The 24,186-nt window shown below is 42.3% G+C and overlaps 1 protein-coding gene across 3 annotated transcripts in view; it reads left to right on the top strand.

Moving 5' to 3' along the window:
• Positions 1-24,186, top strand: part of Pid1 (phosphotyrosine interaction domain containing 1) — a 215,882-nt gene that overhangs the window by 38,397 nt on the left and 153,299 nt on the right. The window contains exon 1 of one of the 3 annotated variants that reach the window (XM_075951638.1): positions 16,693-16,764. The exons of the other annotated variants lie outside the window; for them this stretch is intronic. Coding sequence (XP_075807753.1) covers positions 16,693-16,764 — 72 coding nt within the window. Of the gene's footprint in view, positions 1-16,692; positions 16,765-24,186 lie in introns of those variants that run through there. 3 annotated transcript variants of the gene reach the window in all.

Raw genomic sequence — 24,186 nt, 5'->3', positions numbered from 1 at the left:
CTCTCTCTTCCCCTTTCCCCTCCTATCTTCCTTATTTTCTCTCTCTCTTCATCTTTTCCTTCTTTTATCCCTTCCTTTCTACCCCTTCCCTCCCATTCTCCATCTTCTTCTCCCTCTCCCTCTTTAACCCTATCAATAGCATAGTACGCTATGGGACATGCTTCTGGCACCAACTCACAGTGACTGTTCCAAATACCTTTAATTTATCCGTGGATACATCGAAACTCTCCCTGGCAGTTTATTAGAAATGATTATTTTGTTGTAGATTCTCATTCATTCCCAGGTTAAGGTCAAACATCAGAATTAAGGCAATGTGTAACACAAAGAACTCAAGACATCAGAAAAAATATCACCTGGGACAGCTGCTTTGCTTTGCAAAGTTTAAGGCAGTCCTTTCTCCCAGCATGCTTTGTGCTTTCACAAAAGTCCTAATATGTATCATATGTGTAAGTAAAAGAGCTAAATAAAATTTAACGGATCACCTGAGTCAAGTTATTGACAAAAACTTCTGTTTTATGCCAAGTTCAGATTGCAGAATCTGAAGGCCACATCATAGGGTGCATGGTGTTGAGCTGGGATCTCTCACCTTTGAAAATTTGAAGATGAAAGTACCCTCATCTGTAAGTGGCGTCTATGGGAGGAGCCAAGTGGTGTATAAGACATACCTACTTGAAAGCCCATGGATAGCCCACATTTGAGTTGTCTTGATTTTTGATTGAGTAGAAATAAAACATCTAATCACTTTTTAAGTTAGGTCTGAACATACCTAACAGACAGCATCAAAAACTGCAGCACAGAATGAAGCTGTCAGAGTCACGTAGCTTCAAGGTCACCTTGATGGCGGACTCCCGCACAAGGTGTTTTACTGTGAAAGAAAGCATGTGGCCCCAGAGCATGTGGATTTCGTGGCTATTTATTCGTGGTGGTAAACAGACTCCGCAATGGCTTCTGCTTGAATTCCTACCTCCAGGTTTCTGCCCTGCCTCTCTCAGGGATGACATATTATCTAGAATGTGTAAGATGAAATGCTCTTTTCTCCATAAGTTGCTTTTGGTCATAGTGTTTTATCACAGCAACAGAAGTCCTAAGACACACCTTTTTATTTATGTGTGTGTGTGTGTGTGTGTGTGTGTGTGCACAAATGAGAGCATTGTGCACTAGAGTGCACAGCACATATGTGGAGGTCAGACGATAATTTGCAGGAATCAGTTCTCTCCTTCCACTGTGTGAGGCCTGGAGACTGAACTCAGGTGGTCAGATTTGGCAGTAAGTACCTCACCTTACCTGCCAAGCCACCTCTCTATAGCTATCTTGAAAATTAACAAAGGTAAGTGTGCCAATTTTCAAATCAAGTCCAAGATATGTATAGGCGATTCCTGAAAAAATACTAATGGTCAATAGGACCCATTTTTAAAATAGGCAAACTCTTTAGTGTAGGAATGACTACACATTAAATGAGAAACAGTAATACAGAATTGTAGAGATGAGCAGTCGCTGGTACAGGCCTGTCAGCGCCTTGATCATGTCATAAGAACTGAAGGTTCGAGATTTTCACACTGTCAAATTTGGTATGCTGATCTTCATTTTCATACGCTTGCGTGAGAAAGCTACAGAATTTCTGGTGAGAACATTTATATTCAAGGAAGAAGAAGCAAAATATGACATTTTTTAGGATGGAAGTTAGCGATTTCCCTGTTAACATTATGTTTCTTCCCCTTCTCTCTCTTCATGTATATATATGTGTGGTGTGCATGTATGTGTGTTCACACATTTGTTGTGTGTGTGTGTGTTCGTGTAGAAGCCTGAAGTTGATGTCAGGAGTCTTAACTCTTCTGTAACTTTTCTACCTTATGCTCTTAGACAGCGTCTCAACCCCGGAACTTGCAGCTGTGTCTAGTCTGTCTAGGCACAGGCTTCCCCCACCTCTGCATTCTGACGCCGGAATTACAGGCTAGCTGTTCTACCAACCCAGCATTTATGTGGGTTCTGGGGATCAGAATTCTAAGCCTCTTGCTGGCATGGCACATATTATAAGTGCTGAGCCATCTCTCCACCCATGCATTCTTTATGCTTCCTATTGGCTGGAATCACATCCTAACTCTACCAGCCTTTCAGAGCATCCCGGAAGGGGTAAGGCCAAGGAAAGTGGGAATGGATAGCAGCTGCCAGTGATGAGACTGGCCAGGTTAGTGGAGTATCGTTTGTTGCTACTGACGTGCCATTGGGGGAATGTTAACTCACAGGTTAAAGTGCTCAGATTCGGGGCTGTGAGGGTGAAAACACTCAGTGTCTCTCGTCATTGTTCATGATGGTGGCTGCTGACCACAGATGGCTCCTAAGCCCTTGGAGTATGGCTACTGTGACTAAAGATTTGGTTTTTAAGATTACGTTTAACTTCATTTTAAATAGTCACATGTGGCTACCAGTTTGGACCACACAAATTAGATGACTCATCTGAATTATTTTGGAACAAGAGATGACATTTGGAGATTAAATCTTTTGTAGTTTTTTAAAATTATAATTTAATTAGAATTATTTCTCCATTCTTTTTCTTCCCTCCAGCCCCTTATATATAGGCTTTCCTACTCTTCTTCAAACCCATGGCCTTTTTTGTCACTAATTGTTATCACATGCATATATGTGAATATGTTCCTAAATATAATCTGTTCAGTCTATATAATGTTAGGAGTATGTATGTTTTAGGGCTGACCAGTGGGCATTGGTAACCCACTTGGTGTTTTCTTCCATGGGGAGGACCCCCTCTATTGCTCCCCAGATTTTCTCAATTGCCTTTTCATAGGATTATGGCCTCATGGGCTTTTCTCCTTCTAGTCTGGCATGTTCATTGGCATTTTCCTTGTTCAACTCATGTTTGGGCAGTCATGTCGATGGGACTTCATGGGCGTAACTTCTGATATTAGAAGGAGACCCTGTCTCACAGCTAACCCTCTGATCTCCTGGCTCTTACAATCTTGTTACCACCTTTTCTGCAACGTTTTCTGAGCTTCAGGTGTGGGAGTGTTTTGTAGAAGTGTCCATTGGGACTGGGCTCCACAAGTCTGCATTTTGATTGGTTTTGATTTTCTGGAGTTTGGTCTCCATCTGTTGCTAAGAGGAGTTTTCTCGATGAGAAGTTAAGACTATGCTTATCTGTGCGTATAAGGACAAATGCGTATATGTTGTTGTTAAGGATTATGCTGGCTTAGTAAATTAGCATTCGTAGAGTCTCCTATAGTAGCCGTGATTTTACTAGCATGGAGTAGTTAGTGAGGTTTCCAGTAACAGGCATGGTCTCCCTCTTGTTGAGCGGCTCTCCGTTATTGGTTACTGCCTAAGTATGAGTGCCTCCATGGCACCTATGGGTTTATTGTGTCATGCTGGCTGTTGGTGTGTGGGCATCATAACCAGATAGAGATGTTGGCTCTTATAAAACATGTGCATTTTTGTACATTTCATATAAATTTTTAGTTTGCATTTATCTGTAATAGCTTTATATTTCTCTGTTCAAAATAAGATTTCTAAATTCTAATCTGGAGATTGCTCGTATAGTTAAGAAAATTAAGCACAATTATAAGAAAAAATATGTACCAATAGCCCATTTCCTTTTGCAGCACCATTTTAATGCCATTGCAGTGACAATGGGGGCAAAATGATTCTTACAGGGACCACTGGCCTCCTTGAGTTCTACTATTATATAAACCACCATTCCCCTAACACACACACATACACACACACACACACACACACACACACACACACACACACACACCATGAAATGATCCCAACCTCAGAAACATGTGAGTTTATTTTGGATTTAATTTTATTCTTGGCAAGTTTCATGAGAAAGAAATACTTGAGGAGCCTGGGGAGCTTGCAGTGTTGAGAGGCCTTCCCAGCTCTGGTTTCCTCATACACTTGGGTGTTGGTGAGCAGCCTGCCAGAGCTCTTTGGACAGGGCTCCGATAGACTGAACATGGCCAAGCTGGAAGGGTATGGACCTAACATGTGTTAATAGGAAACATCACAGGAGCTTGGAGTTCTAACGACTTGGGTGGTGTCACAAGGATTTGGAAGGCGTCATGCTGTCTTGAGTTTTGCCAGGATATATGACAGCAAGACATTTTGTTCATCCAAATTAGACTGTTTCAGTGACTTTTAGGTCCACTGTAGATCCCCTGATTTATGTGTGATAATTCAGAAATAAGTAATAAAATTTTCTGAGGGGAAATTTTATACTTTTAAAAGAAACTGTTAAACTAATTCTTAAAAAAAAAGAAATTGTATAAATATTGCTTAACTTTGGCCAGGTCACAGACCTACATGGAAAATGAACATTGCTGTTTAAGCACCAGGACTGTAGTAACTGATGTATAAATACTGGGAATTGGTACCAGGACCCCCAGTGGTTGCCAATACTCATGGGTAAAAAGTCCTTCATATAAAATGGCGTGCTATTTTCACTTGTTTATGTATTTCGTAGACATACTCTTCTGTGTACTTAAATCATCTCTAGATCACTTGCAATTGTAAATATAATCTGAATGGTATGGCAGTTGTTCTGGTTTGGGAACTTGACAGGAAAATGTCTGTATTCAGCTGCCATAGGTCTAAAGGTGCAGTCTATGAACAAGACATCACCTGAACAGTGCTCGACTGAGTCCTGAAGAGAGGCTAGTGCTAATGATGGGGGAAACAGCAGGAGGCCACAGCAGGGCGTGCCCACATCTCTGCATTAATGTCATTAATGCGGATTCAGCATAGGGCGCAGCGTGTAGCAGTCTAAAGTTTTGCTCCTTTGGAACTTTTTAGATTATTTTTTTTTAAAGCACTTTCATCTGTGGTTGACTGAATCCAGGGATTCGGAGCCTATGAATGTGTAGAGCTATAGTACCATGAAGAGTTAGCTTATCAGTTAAAGCAACAGTACTAAGATTCATAGCAGCACCCTGACTGCAGACAGAGCATGCTCAGAGGGCTAATGCTGGAGTGGCTGGAGTCCAGGAGGAGGGGTAAGGTCGAGGGAACAAGGGAGAGCTAATGAAACATCAGAGGCCAGTATCAGTGGAGAGCACTTGCTACCCCTAATCTTTAAAAAGGCCCAGAAGATCTCTGGCCTTGGAGGAGAAACTTCTGAATAGAAGTTATGTTCCTGGGTACAGGAGAACAGCCTTGGGAATAACCCCATCCCTGTAGCAGCACAGGAGAATCTATCTATAATATTTTTGTAGTAGCTTTTTCTAGAAGCTTCTCATCCATTACCTGACCAATCTTATAAGTCTATGAGCATGTCAAGAATACAGTATCCAGCCAGGCGGTGGTGGTGCACGCCTTTAATCCCAGCACTCGGAAGGCAGAGGCAGGCCGATCTCTGTGAGTTTGAGACCAGCCTGGTCTACAGACAGGACAGGCTCCAAAACCACAGAGAAACCCTGTCTCGAAAAACCAAAAAAAAAAAAAAAATACAGTATCCAAAGATGAAGGATAACTCTTGAGGGTCAGGGAAAGAGGCTAGCGTGGTGCTGATGTGTGTATGGTACCATTGTGTGGCAAGGCTTTGAAACTGTTCCACGCACTTGGTAATTTCATCTTCCCAAAGGCTCTGACTACTAACAAGAAGATTGAAGCTCAAGGAATATATGCTGGCCAATGGCAGATTCCAGGGGCCTGCTCCCTCTCCAGACTCCCATATCCAAGGTATAACTATAGTGCTTGTGACAATGTGTCAAATGGTTTAGGCCACCAAGCCTTGTATAAGAATCATAGTTGTAACGAACGAAGGGGTGGTCCTCATTATGCATCACAGGTAGTATCATAGTATTCCTTGAGGAGACGAAGGTGTTAGTTTTGGGTCAAGTGACTCAGAACTGACATTTGAATTTAGGGGTTTTGATTCTGAAACTATTGGTCAGTAAACTCTACTACATTGCTCATTAGAAAATGTTGGCTGTGGAAGCAGTTTTACTAAGTTAAACCCAAACCTGAAGCAACATAGAAAACCAAAATGATGTCATTCAGTCTGATGTTTTGCCTATTGTTAATCTCTGTTTAACTTTATGTAATGTGATTCCTCATTTTGACCATTTCAAGAGCCTGTCAATAATGATGGTCTGTATTCATGGGGCTGGAGAAACGACTCAGTGGTTAAGAGCACTTGTTCTTACAGAGGACCCGGGTTTGAGTCCTGTCACCATGTGGCAACTCATTTCTATCTATGGCATCTACCGCCCTCTTCTGGGCTCTATAGGTATTGCGTGCATGTGGTTCACAGAGGTGCATGTAGGTAAAACATGAAATAAAAAAATAAATCTTTTAAGAAAATAAAATGTAAAAAGGTTCAAGTAACAAGGCAGTGGTGGTGCCTGCCTTTAATCCCAGTACTTAGGTGGCAGAGGCAGGTGAATACCTGAGTTTGAGGCCAACCTGGTCTACAGAGGGAGTTCTAGGACAGCCAGGACTATACAGAGAAACCCTGTCTCAAAAAACAAAATAAATAAAAAAGGTTCAAGGAAATAATGCATAAACCAAAAACAAAAAGCAAATCTTTAAGTAAGTGGGTTGTAATTTCCAGGAAAAGTTTGCATAAAATACCAAATACTAAAGTTAATCCCAAGTAAGTCACAGTTACATGCTAAATTTTTTATTTATGGAGACAGGCAGGTGCTGAATGGGAGAGTGGCTACCACCCTCACACCTGCTACTCACAGAAGCAGTTGCGATGTTGAGCTTAGGAAGTCCTTTCTCATCCAATGTCATAATAGCCCATAGCTAGGAGTTACAGATGAGATGTTGAGACTCCTAACTCTTCAAGTGGCCCCTTATCAGATGAGGATGTAGCCCAGGGGGACCTCTAGATTGATGGCTCTAGATTCCACAGCTGATTCATCCCTAGGTTTTGTGATTTTTTTTCCATCTTGACTATTAAAACAACATAAAGAAGGAAAAAATGAGACGTTTCTATACAGAAGTCTTATTAGATCATCATAGTAGATAAATAATAATGTAGCATGAAGCACACAGTAGAACAAACCAGAGGATGTATTGACATCTGGCGTGATGGTCAAAGGGCTTAATTTTGTATTTTAGTTGACACATATGTAACACTGTATTGGTACATTGACAATAAGCATATGCTTTCTTCAAAACTAAGCTCATCAATAATGAAATGTATGAGAATTAAAATATTAACTATCATTTTACATGCTTCAAAACGAAGAGTTTTAAAAAATTCTTTAGGCCAATGCTAGGAAATAATAAGACCCTTGGTGTAGTGACTACGGAATATGTTTAGTCTCTTCAGAAAAGCAATTTGGCAACAGTTATAAGGTATCATAGAATTCGCTCACCCATCAATTTCACCCCTGGGAATTTATCCTGCAGCCATTATTAAGGACAACAAAATTCACATGTAAGAAAAAGTTCACTGCGGCAATAGTTATAATGGTGAGAAACTGGAATCCTTTTGAAGCCCTCCAAGAAATGACTCACCAAACTACGCGATTATATGTCTGAGGATTTTGTGAAGAAGCATAGCTGATGTGTGTGTGTGTGGATGGAGCAGGACAGGGAGAGGAGAGTGAGATGGAGAGAGAGGAGGAAAGTGGGAGGAGGCAAACTGTCTGAAACTGGTTGACGTGATAATGTAGGAGACCCACAGACCCAGGAGAGCTGATCCAGTGGGCTCTGGCGAGTCCTGATGTAAAGTCAGGAAAGAGGATGTGCTCTCTTGAAGACGTTAATTAGGTCAAGGGGGTTATTATTTCTCACCAAGCTTGCATTTGAGCGAGACTTTCAACATACTGGATGAGTCTTACCCAGGGTGAGAGAAAAATCAGCTTCACGCAGTGTACGAGTTCCAGTGTAATGCCACCCAGAGCCACCTGTGCAGATCTGTCCAGACGTTGTCTTTGGCCAGGTATCTGGGTACCCTGGAACTCAGCTGCTGTGAGTCATGAAATGAAGCATCATAGCCTACATAGCCTTTGAATCCATCATGAAAACCATATAGTAAGAATGCTAATGATAATCATTGAGAAAAAAAGCCAATTAAACTTTACGTTGTGCTTTTGATTTCCAAAAGTATTATCATTAAGAGTAATTACATGAAAATTAAACTGTAGATGAAATAGGAGGAAAGTTAGTGCTCATTATAGGCACTTGTGTGTGCACACTTGTGTGTGTGTGTGTGTGTGCATGTGTGCATGCACAATATTGTTGGCAGATGGCAAGGGACGAGAAGAATTCTTGGTGAGTGAAGCCTCAGGATCAGGCTGGATAGGTGCATTGGTGCCGAGTGCTCGAACATTAAGATCCCATCCTCAAGTAATTGAACTTTGTCTGAAGACAGACAGAACGTACACGGCACCAAAAAACTGTGCATGAACACCCAAGGGAGGCAAGTTGCCAGGTACACGGGCTAAAAATACAACCTTAATAGGCTCAACTTAGAGTGACCAACTGTCACTTTCCTTAGGATTGGGGGAGTTTTCAGGATAAGTCCCCGAGAGAGGGAGAAAGGGGAAGGAGGCAGACTGTATGGAATTGTAAATGTGAGAATGGAGAAGACCCGCAGACCCAGGAGAGCCTATGCAGAGGGTCCCTCCTAGTCCCGGTCTGAGGTCAGGAAAGAGGATATGCTCTCTTGAAGACTTTCAACATACTGGCTGCATCTCACCCATGCTGGGAGAGAAATCAGCCCGCCAGTTTACCTCCCTCAGCGAGTTGCGCACCCTAGACTAAAATATGCAAACCGAAATGCATATTCTGTAAGAAGGATGAAAGATGTACGAGGAACAAGTCTAAGCTGAGCCTCCAATTCCATGGGGCCGAGTCGGGAATATGGTTTGAAAATATTTTGTAGTAGAAGCAATCAAGTGACATTTTGGGGGTCAGAAGAGATATTTTAAAAAAATTTTCTTTAGCTAAAATAGAATAAAATAAAAGTCAAGATGGTTGCACAGCCAAATCATAGCAAATAACCCCCCTGGTGAAAACATTGACGGTTTAAATCTGAATGGCTTCCTTATTGGGTTTTCCAATTACTGTTTTATTTATTTGGTTTTAATTTTATGCCAAGGGGAATGCAAACCTATAACAACACCTCATTAATTTGCACTAATGGGGAAACAGAGTGCTGACTGGTACGAGAGCACGCTATTTAAATGCACACAGTGCTAATACATCTGCGGCCTTAGAGAACACCCGTGCCAATGGGATGGAGCCCACTGAACTTTGAAGTCTCTTCTTGTTTTCCCAGCTGGGCTCTGACCGCTACCACCTCCTGGGGTCGGACTCTCACCACCGACTGTTCCTTGGCACTGCCGTTCAACTGTACTGCCTACTGGTTTACTGGAGAGCAGGGCCTGTTGGTGTTCTGGCGGCCAACCTGTGTGGAGTTGGGGCCAACTTTTAGCTCTCTGTGACTTGTCCTTCTGTGAGGATGGAAATCAGTGTTTGTGAGTCAAGGGGTCCCCAAGGGTTCCTAGGCCTCAGACTCTCTCCTGGTTAATTGCTAGTTCTATACAAGCCACCCAGTCCTTCCTGTTCCTCACTTTCTCTGTATAAAATGGTTTATTGGCATCACAGAGTTTAATGACGGTTGTGTATAATTGCTGAGCACTGCATATACCCCACACGTTTATTAGTATTGTCCTCCATCAGATGCTTATTAGTTATGTCTAGCCATCTCCCTGTACTCTAGCCACCTGTCTGCTTATCTATCTATCTATCTATCTATCTATCTATCTATCTATCTATCTATCTACATATCTATCATCTATCTATCTATCTATCTATCTATCTATCTATCTATCTACATATCTATCTATCATCTATCTATCTATCTATCTATCTACATATCTATCTATCATCTATCTATCTATCTATCTATCTATCTATCTATCTACATATCTATCTATTGATCTATCATCTATCTATCTATCTACATATCTATCTATCTATCTATCTATCTATCTATCATCTATCTATCATCTATCTATCTATCTATCTATCTATCTATCTATCTATCTATCTATCTATCATCTATCTATCATCTATTATCTAATTTGTCTATCATCTATCTATCTACCTAACCATCCATATATCCATATATATATAGCATCTATGTATTCATCTATACACCTACCTATCTATTGACCTAAGTATCTACCCATCTGTCTGTCATCTATCATCACTCTCTCCTCTTTCTCTATTCACACGTGTTTGCAGTGAGGTCAGATCTTTTAGGGTATCCCTCATAGAGCAAAGAGTGTAGTTAAGGGCTTTGAGGAGAGGAAGACAGGCTTAAAAAATGGGCTGGTCTTAGGGGGCTGGGAGGTGCGTGAGGAGAATGGACGGTGCTCTTGCATGAGAACAGGGACTGTGATCACACGTCCTTGCAGTGCTATGGTGAACAGACTGTCTTTAAAATTTGATGTTATTATGTGTGGGGGTATATGGACAAGACTGCAGAAGTCTGGGGAGTCAGATCCCATGGACCTGGAGTATATGCAATTGTGGGCCTCTGCATACCTGTGGGTGTTGGGAATTGAGCTCTGGGCCTCTGTAGTAAGAACTATTAAGAGCTTATTCATCTTTGTCACCCCTGATGAACAGATTTTCTGATGGCGAACGGAAGTTATTGCAAAAATCTGAGGAAGTGAAGTAAAAGGAACAAGTTAGTCTGTGCTGAGCTTGGTGATAATTCTCAAGAGTTGGGTGTCTCAATTTTGTGCTACTTTTGGAGGTCCTGTTTTTTTTTTTTTAAGGCAAGGCATTCTGGCTTCTCTCAAAAACTGCCAACCGTATACCTCTTTGAGAGGGGACTTGTGCTTTCATTGGCTTCCTCCCTATTTCCAGATGGGGTTCTCTATTCCCCAACCTCCTCCCTCTAATTCTCTAACTCTGGGGAGATTGACAAATCTCATTCACTTCAGAGCCAGGGCCAAGGAATGGATTATTTTGAGTGTATTTACTTGATGCTGTCCCTCTCCAGCAAGGCACTATCATTAATTAGACAAAAACAAACACAGCAAATCCTCACCAGCTGAGCTTGATGTTTTCAAAGACTCATAGATCTCATCTGCATAAAATAAATTAAATTTAGAGCCTACCTAGTGCATACATTTATTCTGCTGGGTCTTTCCTCCTTCCACATTACTGTCTGCATCGCCTCCCAAAGAGTTGTCCCCCAGCTCTGATGGGTCTGGAGTGCCCTGCAGGTCCTGGAAGAAGTGAGTCCCATCCTCACTTGCCTGTGTCACCCAAGAGGCTGATAGGAAGTAAGGGGCACTTGTGGCCAGCCTTTCTCACAGCATGGAATAGAGAGTCCAGGACTATATAATGCAATGGGTGATTTTAGCTTCCTCGGGGCTAGAGATTGAACCCAGGCCCCTTTGAATGCTAAATGGCTAAACAAGCAGTCTCCCATTGGGTCACATCCCCAGCCTCTCCAACATATGTGTTCAAAAGCTGAATCTAGGTTAGTGCAGCAGTTCACACCTGTAATCTCAGCATGTAGGAGGCTGAGATAGGAGGATTGCTATGAGTTTGAGACTAGCCTGGGGTAATACTTCTGACTAGAGTTATCCCAAGATATTTTATGTTATTTTTGGCTATTGTAAAGTGTGGTGTTTTCTTTTTCAGCCCATTTATCATCTGTATATGGTGGGGCTACTGAATTTTTTGAATTAATCTTTTATGCTGCTACATTACTGAAGGTGTTTATCAGTTGTGGAAGTTCCTTGGTAGAACTTTTGGGGTCACTTATGTAAACTATCATCAGCAAATGATGAAAGTTTGACTTCTTCTTTTCCAATTTGTATCCCCTTGATCTCATTTATTGTTTTGTTTCTCTAGCTAGGACCTCAAGAACTATATTGAATAGATATGGAGAGAGTAGACAACCTTTTCTTGTTCCTGATTTCAGTGGAATCTCTGGGAGTTTCTCTCCATTTAGTTTGATGTTGGCTGTTGGCTTGCTGTATATTGCCTTTATTAGGTTTAGGTATGTTCCTTGTATCCCTGCCCTCTCCAAGACCTTTAAAGGGGTGTTGAATTTTATTGAAGGCTTTTTCAGCATCTAATGAGATGATCATGTGGGTTTTTTTCTTCCAGTTTGTTTATATGGTGGATTACATTGACACATTTTTGTATGTTGAACCATTCCTGTATCACTGAGATGAGGCCTACTTGATCATCGTGGAAGATTTTTCTGATGTGTCCTTGTATTCAGTTTATCAGTATTTTATTGAGTATTTTTCATTTATGTTTATGAGGGAGAATGGTCTGTAATTCTCTTTCTTAGTTATATCTTTGTATGGTTTGGGTATGAGGGTAACTGTAGCCTTGTGAAAAGAATTTGGCCGTGTTCCTTCTGTTTCTATTGTTTGGAACAATTTGAGGAGTAATGGTATTAGTTCTTTGAAAATCTGGTTGAATTCTGTGCTGACATCTTGAAATTTGTAGGCAAATGGATGGAACTAGAAAAAAAAAACATACTGAGTGATGTAACCCAGGCCCAGAAAGACAAATATTATATGTACTCACTCATAAGTGTCTTTTAGACATAAAGCAAAGAATAACCAGCTTATAGTCCACAACCCCAGAGAACCTAGATGACAAAGAAGACTTTAAAGGAGAAATACATATATCTGCCTAGGAAGATGGAAAAGACAAGATCTCCTGGGTAAACTGGGAGTGTGAAGGGCAGCGGAACAAGGTGGAAGGAGAGAGGGGAGGAAAAAAGGGGAGTGGGAAATGTATAGCTCAATTGAAAACAACAAATTATAAAAAAAGAAAAACATTCATAAAAATAACTTATATTGGTTTTAAAGCCACTTCTGAATAGCCTATGAGATTATATATATGTAAAGTATATACATATATAGTGTGTGTACATATACATATGGATACATATATATTATTTATAAAAAGCAAGATTCTTGAGAGATCTGTATATTCCACTTACGTTATACCCCAATAGAGTTATGTTTAAAAAAAATGGTTTTGTGCATTTAAAAAAAATCTTCCTTCCTTTAAAATATTTTCGTTTTGAAGGAGAACTCGAAGGTTCCCCCTTTTAAAAGAAAATGAAAGGGATAACGACAGCAATTTTTTGGCTTTGAGTTTTGTGCTTCTCCTTCCCTGCAACAGTTCTGTCATCTGGAAAACATGGCATGCTGGGTTCTGTGAGGACACCGTTTAAGGCATCCCAGCAGCAGAGGCCTCAGTGGATGAAGCTTTCGTCTCACAAGCCCGACACCCTGAGTTTGGGTGCCCAGAACCCTTGTGAAACCCCGATGCAGTAGCGCCAGTGTCCTACTGAGAGAAGGGGGCTGAAACTGAGACTCACAAGGGGCTGTGGCCTGACTAGCCTGGCTTATGCAGCTGTGAGGGGATCTTTGCTGTGGGAATACGTTCCACCAATAGCTTTGGGGTACCGGCCTTAGGGCGTGGCTTCTGTGTGCAGAGGTGATGTCTTCTGTGGGAGAGACGGGTCTCGCTCTGCTGGTCTGGGTGGAGTGCAGCGTCTATTCACAGGCCTGATCCCATTACTGATTAGCACTGGAGTTTTGATCTGCTCCGTTTCAGACCTGGATAATTTACTTTGTGCCTCATGGCTTCATTACCTCATCGTATTGCCCATCCTGCTTGGACAATTATTACCTCATCTCCTCGCGTCTCTGCCTCCGAGTGCTGGGATTAAAGGCGTGAGCCCAAGAATCAAGCAATCTTATTATCTGTGTATGAATTTCATTTATCATTCGTCAGTTCTCCTGATGACTTGAACCCAGGCAGGTTCACCCCTCCTTAGGCAATCCGGTATTCCCCCGCTCTGGGAGGTCACCATATTGATGCCGAACTTCGTGAGGACACTCGATCCACATGCGTATTGCACTACAGCCCAGAACTCTTGTCCCAGCCTCCAGAGTGGCTCCAGGCTCCACCAAGCTCCACCCAAGTTGGAAGTGAAACAGGTCAAAACCGCAGTGCTGATCACTAGTCGGATCAGTAGTGAGATGGCGCCTGTGAATAGACATTGCACTCCCGCATAGGCAACAAAGCTAGACCTTGTCTCTTCCTTATAAGAGATTACCTCTGCACACAGAAGCTGTGCCCTAAGGCCTGCACCCCAAAATAGACCCTGTCTTAAACAAGTCAAGAAGACAATAACCAATACCCAACACACGATGTCAGTAACAGTGAGAAATACAGTTTTATTAATTTTATGAGAATTTGACACTTTGAGGATTGTCTGTACATTTTTTTTGAAGATTGAAATCTAAGGATTTAATCCACTGAGTCTTGAATTCATTGCTTCTCTACCACTTTGCTTTTGTTTGTGTGATGGTGTGTGTGTGTGTGTGTGTGTGTGTGTGTGTGTGTGTGTGTATGAAGGTGTGTGATGGTGTGTGTATGTGTGTGTGAAGGTGTGTAATTGATGGTGTGTGCTATGGTCTGTGTATGTGTGTATGTGTGAAGGCATGTGATGGGGTGTGTATGTGAAGGTGTGTAATGGTGTGTGTGTTGTGTATTTGGGGTATGTACACATGGGTGTGGATGCACATGCCTTTGTGTACCATATAGAGCGGGAGGAGGACATTGACTGTCCAGCTCTATCACTTTCTACCTTATTTATTTGAGACATGGTCTTTTAATGAATCTGGAGCCAGGCTGGTGGCCATAAACCCAATGATCTTAGTGTCCTCAGTGCACACCCCGCTCCCTACACAAACTGAGGTTAAAGACGTGTGGCTATGCATTGCTCTCTACATGGGATGTTGGGATCCAAATTATGCTCCTCATGTTTATGGGGCAAGTGCTTTGACACATTTAGCCATACTTCAGCTTCTCCATCAATTTTTCCGTCTCCCCTCTGTTACCTGCGGTCATCTGGATGCTGGCTACTAGGGTGTAGTATATGAACTTTTCGTTGCCCGCTATCTCTGCTGCCCCCTCACACCATCATTTTGGGAGGCAAAGACACAGAAACTCAGGGCCCAGCCATGTGGCTAACGATGTGGTGCCAGGTACAGCCATTGACTGACAGTGTTTACTTGGTCCCAAGGACAAACCTTGGACAAGTGTCTGTTCCTTCCATGTGTCCACCAGTAACACCACTGCTACGCTTGTTGAGAGACCCTCCTGGCAGGGGTCATATCTACCACCAACCATGGTTAAAAGCTACCTTTCTGGTTTGTTTTGCTGTGGCTTAGGAGCCTGTGATGAGAGCCACAAGGCAGGCTTCCAAGACTGCAACTTATGAAGGCCTTTCTTACACCCATGTGCCCAGCTGAATGAGATGGCTCACTGAGGAAGCTGCCCTCTTCCATGGGAAGAATGTTGTCTTCTTCCTGGTGGTCAGGGATTTCCAAGCTGGGTCCAGTTGAGAAGTTCAGGTGCTCCACATGTGCTTTGAGGGTAAAAGGCTTTTGCATTAAAAAACATAACAGGGTACTTACTGTTAGACATGGCTGACCTTGTCAGCGATCGCATTTTAGCACGTTGGTAAATGGCCAGTACATCAATGGAGACCTATGTGTGTGCTTACATTTATTTTCTCTGGCTTCACAATGCAATTCTACTGCCATGTCTGTGCACACATTTGGGTTTATGATATAATGTGTGCCCTATCAGTGCTTAGCCCTGCAGAGTAAGGCTCTGAATTCAAGCCTGGTAACACACCCACTAAAAGGAAGATTCAAAAGTGCCTGTGAGACCCAGGCTTTGCTGATGGTCATAAGTTATTTTCATGCTATAGCCGGGTGGTGCTTGCTTATAATTCCCAGAACTGGGTAGTTGGAGGTAGGGATCTCAAGGGCTACACGACTATGTAGTCAAACTCTTCTCAAAAAGAAGTGAGCAACGACAAAACCCAAAACAAAAAACTAAAGCCCTCTATGCTCTACTTTAGTAATAGAATAAGCATTTAAAACCTTTTTAAAAAGAATTATGCTATGTACCACTGAAAGACAAATGATACAGTAGGGAAGATACCCTGCAAAATGTTTGACAAGCTAACAGTCAATTGTATTAATACACAATTTCACAGCCACTGCAGAAAAGACAAGCAGTGCCTAAATAAATAGTCACAGAGAGAAAGTATAAGTTTGCAATAAACATGCTGAAAGATGGTTCGCTTCGTTTGACTTAAAAACTATGGTCTAGTTACCTTTTTAAAATATTTGCCAAAACCTAGAATCTCATGAACAGAGAGCTTCAGTCTAAGAACTGTCTCGATCATATTGGCCTGTGGGCATGTCTGCTTGGAAATGTCTCGATTATGAATTGCTGGAGGAGAGCAATCTCACTGTGGGTGGCACTAGTCCCTAGGCAAAGTGAACCCGAGCATTCAACAAGCATGCCCATCACGGCTTTGGTGTGAAGCAAGCTCCATGGTCACAGAAATACATGTGGAATAACAAGCAGGCAGCATGGATGTGTTTGTTTCTCTGCTTTGGACTGTGGGTACTATATGACTCTCTTCTTGAGTTCCTGCTTTGACTTCCTTAAAATGATGGCGAGTAACCTGGAATTGAAAACAAAATAAACCTCTTTCTTCCTTGAGTCACTTTTGGTTAGAGTGTTTGTCATAGCAACAGAAATGAAACAAGAACACACTTTAAAACAGAACAATAGCGAAACTCTTGCCTCTCTCATCCCGCCACCACCCAACTCACAAAGCCCCAGGATTTCATGTGGTTACTAGACCTTCCTAGCTTTTATATCAGTGCTGGGGACTCAATTGCTGGTCCTTGTACTTGTGAGGTAAGTGCTTCATCCACCGAGCCATTTCCCCAGCCTTGCCTCCTTTTTCACAATGACCATGTAGATATTTAAGTAATAAGGAGAGTTTAAAATTGTCAATATAATTGTGGCATTTGATAATTAATTTACTGGCATGATTTTTCTTTATTTTGGATTGGCAGTGCTTGACTAGCTAGCTTAAAGTAAACAACAGATTGCACAACATATATTAAGTTTTTAACTGACTAAGCTCAGGTATGTCTGGACCTAGTCAGTCATATATATTTGCTGTGTGGAGGACAGACTGACACGGTGATGTAATGTTCACTCTGGAGAGAGACAGGAGTGTGTGGTGTGTGGACGTTTGGAGAAGGAGCTGCCGCTAGAATAGACTATGTTACTGAGAAGCTGACTGGGGGACGAATTTTGAGCAGAATGTTATTCTTGCAAAGGGCCCCGGGCTGACTCAACACTTCCTCTGCCATTCTGGGCTCTGTGTTTTGCCTCTGTATTTGGCTCCGACGCTCTGAATTTAATTTCCCTAATTGAAAAAAGCCAGGGCTTAAATCGGATGGATGGTGCAGACAGATGTATTCCTTGAGAGAAATGTCACTCAGAATGACCAAAAACCCTGTTGAGGTTGAATGAGGCTATGGCTGTGTGGTGGATCAGGCACAGAAGGAAGGTTTAGGGGTGCCCCAGTATGTTGGGCCCATGATCTGCTCAGTCTCTTTCCATAATTCTCAGACACAGGAAGTTTGCCTTTGATCTGTGAAGTATAAGGACTCAATGGGGGTTCGCTTACTTGCCTACTGTTTCCAGGTTAGTAAGTCATGGAGTCTACATCAGAATTAACCTACCCCCTAACTCAGGTCTTTTCTCTCTTCCTTTGGTCCCGGTGTTCATTTTGTGATATCTAATGAACCATTGAGTGTCTCTATTCCTGTCTTCTGGCATCCTTGCTCTTTGTTGCTGGCTACAAAGGGCATCATATTTGAGCAACGAGTTTCAAGAAAGAGTTCAGGAGCTCTGCGTCCAAGGGTGGGGTTGGGTGAGTGTGGATTTTGTGGTAAGGGAGGGATGTTGCACAGGAGAGCGCTGTGGGGAGAAATCCTGACTTATGATTCTATTTCCCACTTGTCTTGCTGTGCTTTGTGGCAATGACAAACTCAGTGTCCTCATGTTTTAGACGGAATAGTAGCATCTCATTGGTTACGTGGTGAGACTGGTGAACTGCTCAGCACGGGTTTCTGCCTGCTTACCTCTTCCCCGCTCTGTGGTGCTGACATCCAGAAGGCAACCACAATCCCAGCTCCAGTTCTGATGACAAAGCCTTAGAGGACCCTGGGGGTGGGAAGGGAGCTTCAGTCTGTCTCTGTGGCTTATTCCTAGTGGCAACCTCACATAGCTATTGCTGTGTGAAAACAGCAATGTAAGACAGAACATCAGAGAAAGCCCCTGTTCAAACTTGGACCCACTTTTTATCCCAGAGTACAGCACAGAAAGCCACCTTGGACTCTATTCTCTCAGTGAAATTCTTACAGATTTTACTCTTTCTACTGCACAAGTTTCTGGGATACTTTTATTTTGATAGATGGGAAGAAAGAAATCTTACAATGTATGACTACTATAACCTCTGTCTGTGTTGGAATACTGCTTCATCTTCAGGTGAACTTCAAAAGTTGTACTTTGAAAGGGAATTAATAAATTTATCTTGAAGGAACATTTAGACCCTTAACCTAAGGGCAGGGAGGCAATTCTGTCTCAAACACAGCTCAGGAACACAGCATTATAGGATAAAAAGAAACCAATTAGACTTTTCTTCATTTTCTGCCCTCTGCCCCCAAAAGCCCAAATTCCAAGGAAAAGAGACCATAATAACGACTCAGCTTAAAAAACAATCTTGGTGGGTCTGGGTTTGTTACATATTAAACCAGTTTAGTGCATTCTTTATTTGTGAAATCGTAAAATTAAAATTGATTCCAGAAGAGTGACTTTGAGATCCATTAACATTCTTATTCATTAGAGAAGCCTGCAGGATTGTGTCCAACTTCGAATTCAGAAAGAAACTCACCAATCAGAAGATATAATTTACTTGAAAAATTTAGTAATCAAATTTCACTAAAGGGATGGAGATGCAGTTAGGTGGTAGATATAGTTTAGATACAGTTAGGTGCCCACCCACCATGTACACACACACACACAAACACACACACACATACACACACACACACACACGGCTGCATTATGATGCTTTTTGCTTGAAAATTGCTGTTTTGATAACTTATGTAGATCACCATCAAGGTGGGTCCAGAAGCAGGTGAGATATCTGTCACCCAAATGGTTCCACAAAGCCCAGGACTCATAATTTAATGCAGAAGATATGGATGGAGAGTTACCCACTGCATATAAAAATACTCTGGCTTTGGGACAGAGACTCATGGATTTCCCAAGAGCTTTTGACACCATTTCTAGGCCTAGGGCAATTTATGTTCACACAGGTAATAGACATGATCAACTGTCTGCCGAATATTACTTACATACACCGTTTAAGAAAATCATGGATCTATAAGTAACTATTTTTCATATATCACAGACAACCGAAGATTTAGCATTTGCAAAGATTGCCAGTGTCTCTGGCACAGTGTCCACAAATGGGCCCTGGTAGAAGATTGGCAGTAGGTGACACAGGACCCTCATATCTCAGCAGCTTGCTGGAAACAAACATTCCCATCATTTTTAGCATCTCTTTGCTACTCAGCTTTCTGATTTGTGGGTGACTTCTTTTTTTTATCAAGTCAGCTTCCCATATCTATTCACACATTTCTTTGTACACTGTCTTTTCTGTGATCATTTTATTCTGCTCCAATCTCTGCCTCACACTCTTAGGAGAGTATAATACACAAGCACGATAAATATTTTTTTTTCATTATGAGACCATTTTATTTGAAAAGGGATTTTAGAAAATACTGGTTAATGTGATTTTTCAGCAATGGCTGTCTATAGCCACAGAAAGCTTGATTAAATTTTAATTAAAGTAGACTTAATTAAATCCTATTGGGTGAAGCAAATGGAACAAGTGATTAACCCTCCTTAACTGTTTCCACCAATCCTCTGCTCAGTCTTTAGGTGTCTCTCCTGGAGGGGACTTCTGTTGGTAGCAGATACCCACGTTGGTCTGGAGGATGGATATGTTCCCTGATTCCCAAATCCACTGGGGGGCCTCTGCATCTCATTTGAAACATGGGATGCAATCATTTCCTCAACAAAATATTGCCACCTAAAGAACAAAAAAATTAAAAATCTGCATTATTTGAATTTTGTATTTACTCTTGTAGCAAAAGATATTGAACAAAGTGTCTTGAAGTCACCTCCCTCCTCCCTGCTTACTTCTTCTAGTTTAGGATGACTCTCTAATATCTGTTTCCAGAGTCTCACCCACTTTTCTAAGTTCAAATAATTCCTTGTTAATACAAAGCATTTTTAGAGGACATTTGAAATAGAAAAAAAAGGGTAAGAAGTGAAAATTTAGGGTGCATGTCAATATAAACTATAGTCACCATTTCAGGGGAGCTATCTTGGGATGTTGGTGAATAGTTATGTAAGGTGGTTTACAGAATGCTCCTTTCTTTTCTCCTGTAGTGATCTTTTTCTGGTAGCTTTTTACCAATCTCTTCATGGGCACCTTTATGAATGTTCTAGATGATTGTTACTTCTACTGCTAAGTAATCAGCAAATAAAACGTCAACATAATTGAGCAGGCATGGGTATCTACTCCTGGTCAGTATTAAAGGTACATTTCTCCATCCTCCTGGCTCTTAGACTCATGGCCCACAGATGTTACGGCATAAATTAACGGCAGACAGAATTTATAATAAAATATTCAGCTTTAATAAGGAGAGGACTTACAAAACCGAGGTTCCCGCAGAGAACAGGAAAACAGAAGGGGAGGCAGGGAGCATACCTGCAATATTTATAAGTAAATAATATCCCCAAGGGGTCCCGCCCTTCAAGCAAGGTGATTGGCTGGGCTTCCCCTACACACAGAATTAACTAAGCAGGGCTCTTAGGGACTCACAGAGACTGAAGCAGAAGTTATGGAGAAGTGTGGGGCAATGGTCTGTACACTGTTACTTGTATTTTAATAAAATGCTGATTGGCCAGTAGCTAGGCAGGAAGTAGAAGTGAGGTGATGAGAACAGGAGAATTCTGGGAAGAGGAAAGCTCAGTCTGCAGTCGTTACCCAGACCAAGAGGAAGCAAGATGAGAATGCCTCGCTGATGAGAGGTACCAAGCCATGTAGTTAACACAGACAAGAATATTGGGTTAATGTAGGATATAAAAATTAGTTAATAAGAAGCCTGAGCTAATAGGCCAACCAGTTTATAATTAATGTAGGCCTCTGTGTGTTTCTTTGGGACTTAAACCTGTGGGACTTGGTGGGACAGAAACCCCTGTCAACTATGGAGCCTTGCTAGTATACATTATGGTTGTTTAACTTGGGTTTTTTTTTGGGACTCCTAACAGTGCAAATGGGGAGCGTCTCTGACCTTTTTGCTTGCTCCTGGGACCCTTTTCTTCCTACTGAGCTGCCTCATCTAGCCTTTATATAAGGGTTTGTGCCTAGTCTTCCTGTACCTTATTATGCTGTATTCAGTTGATATCCCTGGGATGCCTACCTTTATCTGAAGGCAAATGGAGGAGCAGTAGGTCTAGGGAAGAAGGGAGGTTTATGTGGGGAAACTGGGAGGAGTGGAGGCTGCCTTGAAATGCATTGTACAAGAGAAGAATAAATGAACTTAAAAGAAGATATATTCTCAGATGAAAAGGTATCTGACAGTCAGGTGCCAAGGAATACCACAAAGTCACACCACATGACAAACCACACACCAGAGATTTATTGGGAAGGAAAATCCAGGAGGGTGGCTGCCTCTGCGTGGGTAAGAAGCAGCAGAACTGAGCAGAACACAGGACTGTTTATATAGGGTTTCTTGAGGGGGCAGAAATTTCTAGAATAGCCAAGGATTATATGACCTGATCTTGGGGCAGCCTCGGAGATTGGTAGGGTTTTTTTCTCCTATAGGGCGGGATCTGCCACTCTTCAGCCTGGAGGAGCTAGGAATGTCAATTAGGACTACTAGGGAAGTCTGGGCAGCAGGGCCTGACTAGTGGAGCTCCTCAGGTGGTGGTCTGGCTGCTCCTGTGCCTCAAGGAGTCCAGCCAGGCCTCAGGGGGTCCCTGCCATTAGCCAGAGTAGTCTAGTAGCTTGGCAGCCAGAAGACACCAGGGGCCGGAATTGCAAGGAGTCTGTGAACTTGGCAGGGCCCTCCTGCTGCTCAAGGTGGTGTGAATAGCCAACATGAGTAGCCTTCTCCTTTCAATGGAAGGCAGCTCAAAGGAAAGGAAAGATTCTGTTTCAAAACCCCAGGCTATTGACTCTAGAAAATGTATTAAGCAGGCCAGTCTAGGTTTTGGTGGTTAGTAGTCTCTAAAATATAACATAGAATATAACATTTCAAGTTCTTTAGATGTTGATTTTTTAAGAACCATCCAAAGCCGGATTCCTGGATAGGCAGTGACTCTCTCCCGTGTGGTGATTGGGTGATCCAGGCTTCCTCTTCATGGCAGTGCCATCACCCCAGTGGTCTCATGTGTGAACCTAGACTTGAGCAGAAAGACATCATGAAGAGGAGGTACTGCTGCTTGCTATTCCTTTAACATTTTGAAGTTTCTGCTCCTAATAGGTATTCCTTTCTTTGTTGTTCTTTTGACACGAGGTCTCATGTATCCCAGACTGGCCTCAAACTTTTTAGCTGAGGCTAGCCTTGAACTTTTAAGTCTTTCGTTTTCACCTTCCAAGTGCTGGGATTAAAAGTATGAGTTATGTATCATAAATAAGCATGTGTTATAAGCAGGCATATTGCAAGTGCCATGCACGGCCTGTGATTTTTATGCTTGAGTTTAGTTAGTGGAGAATTCAGTCTCATTGGTTCATAGTTGACTTCCGATGGTGGGGAAATGTAATCCAGCTTCATGCCCAAAAAGGGGGACAATGGATTTGGGGGATCAGCCAGCATCCCACCCATAGACACTGTCTAGGACAGGGCACACACTGGCTGGCCAGCAGGCCACACTTGCCGTACCATGCATTTCATTTGGTCAGCATAGTGCTCATAGAATTTTATTGTTAATGTCAGCAAGCACCTTAAAGACCAGAGATTTCACATCCTATGTCATTTTATCAGCTGTGGCCTTTGACCCTTGGGAGAGTGACAGCTTTGATTCCATATTCTTGCTTGCCTCTATTGTCTATAATTGAGTAGACAGGCATGGGTTCTTTCATCCTTCTACCTCATCTTTACCTCTGACTTCTAGGTACCAATTATCATTTACCAAATAGTCCTGCTCACACCAGATCTTGTCCTCTCACCTTTATCACTGTGTGCTGAAAGCCAGAGTGTGGTCCATGGCCCATTGCTACTTGCTTCTTCTTCTCTTATCCCCGCTTCCAATATCACTCTTACTCTGTGGATTTCCATGCAGCTGGATGACTGACTCCTGATGTCCTCCTCCTTCTCTGGTTACTTTTCCTCTGAAGTCCCTCTCTCGGTTTTTCTCCTATATATTCGCTCTGCCTTCTAGTCCTGCCTATCCTTTCTCCTGCCTAACTATTGGCCATTTAGATCTTTCTTAGACCATTAGGTGTTCTAGACAGGCAAAGTATCATAGCTTCACAGAGTTCAACAAGTGCAACATAAACAAAGGTAACACACCTTAACATAATCTCAACAGAGGTGGAGGAGAGGGAGAGAGAGATAATCCCTATCCCTGGAAGTGGAACTTACAATATATGCCTAGAGTTGTTGGCAGTATGTCTAACTGCGGGGAGTCTCCATGACTTTATCCCTCAGCTCGTGTATGGGAGCAGAGAGGACAGTTATCACAGTTTGCTGTTTATCAAATACATTGTCACAGTCCCTTTAAGACAGCTAGGCATCGCACCAGCCACAGGCACCATTCCTTGAGATGCATTGGAGGCTTTAAAGCTGAGTGTGATGTTTTTAAACCCTTCCTAGGGGAAGCAAAACTCAACAGAAGAAGAGGCTTCGGTGTCATGTTTCAAGAGACCCAAAAAATGATCTATCAAGCCACTCTCGCAACATGGTTCTTTCCATGGTGTCTTTGGAAATGTGGTCTTGGGAAGGCAGCATCCACCTGACCTGATAGCTTACTAGACATGCAGGGTATCACATGCCTCCTATAATCTACTGGCCCAGAATGTGTTTCAGCAGAGTCCCCTAGTGATTTTTGTGTGGGTGAAGTTGGAGTACCACTGTCACTGTCTTCCCCATCCACTGTTGGAATCCTGATAGTTTCTGGAGTGGTAAAAAGGCTCAGGGTCATGTTTCTGTAAACAGGAATGGATGCAGTGCTTGCTCTCTA

This window comes from Microtus pennsylvanicus, chromosome 17, assembly GCF_037038515.1.
Source record: "Microtus pennsylvanicus isolate mMicPen1 chromosome 17, mMicPen1.hap1, whole genome shotgun sequence".
NCBI lineage: Eukaryota > Metazoa > Chordata > Mammalia > Rodentia > Cricetidae > Microtus > Microtus pennsylvanicus.
This window is presented reverse-complemented; position numbering and strand designations above follow the sequence as displayed.